This window comes from Acanthisitta chloris, unplaced genomic scaffold, assembly GCF_000695815.1.
Source record: "Acanthisitta chloris isolate BGI_N310 unplaced genomic scaffold, ASM69581v1 scaffold30606, whole genome shotgun sequence".
In the NCBI taxonomy this organism is placed as follows: Eukaryota; Metazoa; Chordata; class Aves; order Passeriformes; family Acanthisittidae; genus Acanthisitta; species Acanthisitta chloris.
This window is the reverse complement of record NW_008680272.1, coordinates 11739-15311: the sequence shown is the minus strand read 5'-3', so window position 1 is coordinate 15311 and position 3573 is coordinate 11739. Positions and strand designations below refer to the sequence as shown.

At 50.8% G+C, this 3573-nt stretch overlaps 1 protein-coding gene across 1 annotated transcript in view; it reads right to left on the bottom strand.

The window, feature by feature from the left end:
- Nucleotides 1-3573, bottom strand: part of NFAM1 (NFAT activating protein with ITAM motif 1) — a 14065-nt gene that overhangs the window by 2294 nt on the left and 8198 nt on the right. The window contains exon 5 of the mRNA XM_009077652.1: nt 306-392. Coding sequence (XP_009075900.1) covers nt 306-392 — 87 coding nt within the window. The remainder of the gene's footprint in view (nt 1-305; nt 393-3573) is intronic.

Genomic DNA, 3573 nt, shown 5'->3' with positions numbered 1-3573 from the left:
TTCAGAGGAAGCAGTGATGCCAAACCCCTTAATGCCTTTCAGTGTATGTTATACAGCAAATCATCTGCACAAAGCCCTGAGCACCAGAGCTGGTAGAGCTGCAGGAGCAAGGGTTCTGCTAGAAGAGGGAAGGTAGGCTACATGTGCAGCCCTCCCAGGGAGTGGATGCCATATCCTGTTTTCCCCTTTTGGTGGGTCTGGAGAGACACTTACTGCCTGCTAGGTCATGGCTATTCTGTGGGGTTTCTTTCCCCATTTGCCCAGGGCAGATGGGAACCTTCCAAGGACAGGACTCCAGCCCTTACCTTCCCTGGAGGATTCTTTCTGAGGGAGGGGTTGCTTGTGTTGTCCTTGAGGATAGAATAGACATCAACTTGCTGCAAATCCAGGCTCTGCACAGGGAAGAGAGAATAAAGTAGAGGTCAAATAAATTACTTAGGTTTAAGACAACTAACTGCCCACTGGGTTATTCCCCATCTCATGCCTGATGTTTTTTAGAAACCCCTGCCGTCTCCAAAATTTTTGAAGTTCCTGACCTGAACTTGGGCAAACAGAAAATCCTTTTCCCCTGAAACCCCTATAGTGCAGATGCATCATCTTCCTTTTTCAGGCTCACAGAGACAGGCTTTGATGTTACCTACCCTGTGTAAGGCAGTGGAGAAGAATGCCAATGCTCTGCCTCCTTTTGCTCCAAATTGTCCCAGAATGCAGAATAAAGACCCCTCTACCACATGAAATGATGTTGTGCACCATGGGGAACACAGGTAAGGGGCAGTGCTCTGCATCACCCAGGACTGTTTAGGTGCTTAACAGCCACAAGCTCTTGTTCATGGTTATTCTGGGCACACAAGGGTGAGAAAAGGAGAGAGTCTGTGGGTTCTGAAGCACAGGGGCTGTCAAAAATGCGAAATCCTACATAGAACATAATTTCTACTTATTTTCTGGGGTTTATTTCCAAGCCAGAACTCTCCTTTCCTCTTAGATTGAGCAAAGAATAATAAAAAAATTCTTCCTACTCTCCCAGGCTTTCAAACATACCCATGGTCCCACACAGCTACACAGATAAACACACACACGCCCTACATGCATATGCACCCGCTGTCCCCCAGGTAATCATGCCACAGGAGATGCATGTCAGTTTGAGTGATGTTCCAGATCTGCCTGAAGGATCAAACATAACAATCAGGAGGACTTTTCCATGTGTGTTTCAAGGATGACAGCAGGTTGCCAAGGTGGCTGTTTCTCTGGCAACAGGAAGATGGGAGGAGCTCCGGCTGCAAGAGGGGCAGATGGTATTAGTGGAGAGACTGCAAAGGGAGTGAGGCGCCCTGCAACGCAGGGGGAGGATGAGCAGTACGTGGAGGCTGGATTCGGGGGCTGCCAATCACCTGAACCCTCCTCATTTCATCCAGAGTTGTAAACACTCAGCATCATTCAGGATCATAACCAGGAGGACATTGGTGTCACCAGGACCAGATGATAGAGGAGCAGCATTTGGGAACAGGCCTTGGAATAAACAGGCAGTCAGGCAGGAGGGGGTCGCAGTGAATGGAGCACCACACAGCTCTCCTGTTTCCAATCCTCCTCTGGGAACAGTCAAATTATCTCACCTGTCTGCTTCCTACTCCCCAAAACCTGCTTGCCTGCATAGACATTCCCACTCTTCACATGTGCACACAAAAAATCCAATTTCTCCATCCCCATTTTCAATAGCCTTTATAATTCTCACAGTGAGGACCTCCTCCTGCAGGCTGCGCTCCCAGCAGCCTGGCTCCCTGTCCCCTTGGCAGGACTGGCAGCCTCTTCCTCTGCTTCAGTCTGAAGCCACTTGCAAGCAAGAAGGATCCTTTTAGTGTTTAACCTTGAAAAAAGTCTCCCTCCCTCCAGAAACCTTCCTCCCATGGAGGCTGTTGGCAATGCTGGTCCTTTGTTGGCCCGTTGGAAAGCTGGTGTCTCCAACCACCATTTGCCAGTTAATTACTTTTACTTGGTCACTGAGCACCTGCTACTGTCACAGTGGAGGCACACAGGCCTCTCCTCCCTGCTGACAGATGCCTTCCCATCCCTGAGCAGCCTCCTGTCTCCCTCACACCTGGAAAAGCTCCTGTGCTCTGGAACCTCACTGCACCTGCACCGCAGGAATTCTGTTTGCTGCTCAAAAAGCTTTTTTGAAGTGTAAAGCAGATGAAGCAAGTCCCTTGGAGTGTAATTTCCAAGCTGCTCGTTAACCAGGCAGCTAAGCTGGAATTCAGAGGATATACAGGTTTGGGTTTGGGCAGTGCAGTGAGGTAGAGCTGCTCCAAGGTTGCAGGAGGACAGAGAGGTCGAGGAACACCTGGCAGTATAGAAAAAACAAAGTAGGTTCCCAGCTGGTCCCTCATTACCAGGAGTTTTTGCTACCTTGTATGGTTTTCACTGTATACACCCAAGTCCAGAGACCACTGAGTAAACAGTGACACCTGGAAGAGCCATTGGGGAAGGCATTTGCTCCCAGGGATGTTCAGCACGATGGCTGAAGGTGTGCTAGGACCCTTCCCACACCAGGGATGAGCCTTGCTGCCATGTAGGATAACACAGAGCTGCACCAGCCAGTTCCAAGCCCTTACTTTGATGTCCAGTGCTGCCTCCTCTTGCTCCTGCTCCTGCTCCCAGCTCCATGTCTGCCAGGACACTGTAGTTCCCTGACCAGACTTTTTACCAGGCTCTGACCTCATGCTTCCCCCCACAGATAGCACAGCTGCAATGTGCTGGCCTCCTGACTGGTTCCCTTAACCTCTGACCTTCTTCACCTCATCACTGGGAGTTACTTCTCCCTTGTCCTTCCTTTTTCCTTGCCTTAGATTACGCCAGTGCTGACCACAGATTTCTTCCCTCCTCACGAATTAAGCACTGAGTTCAACACCCAGTTTAACACCGGATGAATTTTCACAACACACCTAGTTTCAAATGCAGTTTGCAGGACTGGGTTTATACCATGCAGAGTCCCAACAACATTTAGCAGTGGAGCACTGGAGTCATCTTTCAAAGGAAATTAGGTTTGCTGACCCTCACCTGTCCTGAGGGCCCATCCAATGCAGGTTGCCATCCCAGGGCTCTCACCCCACTCTCCACCCTGCAGTACTGCTCTCACCATGTGCTGTGCCTGCAGCAGTTGCTGCTTCATGCCTGAACAGTCACCCTGCAGCAGCTGCTCCACAACAGAGTAACCTCCAGTGGGAGGGCTCCTGCCCCACGGCGCACAGGAGATGGTCCCAGGCTGCTTGCAGCGCTGCCAAAGAGGGCTGAGCCACCTGCCCTGCACACCGCGCTGGCCAGAAGCACTGCACAGCTGCTGTGTGGTTAGCAGGCTCTGGGGGAAGGTTGGCTGGGCCAGGTCCATAGGGCTCCTGCAAGCACAAGGGCCCAGCCAGCTCCTGGGATTGCCTGTGCCTAAGGCTGGCTCTGCTGGCTTGCTATATTAGCCTTAGTGGAGCCTGAACAGAACAACATGATGAAACATGTAATTAAGATGGAGCTAAGGATGCATGACGAGGCCGACTGAGCGAGAAATGGATTTGATTTTTTTTTTGTCTC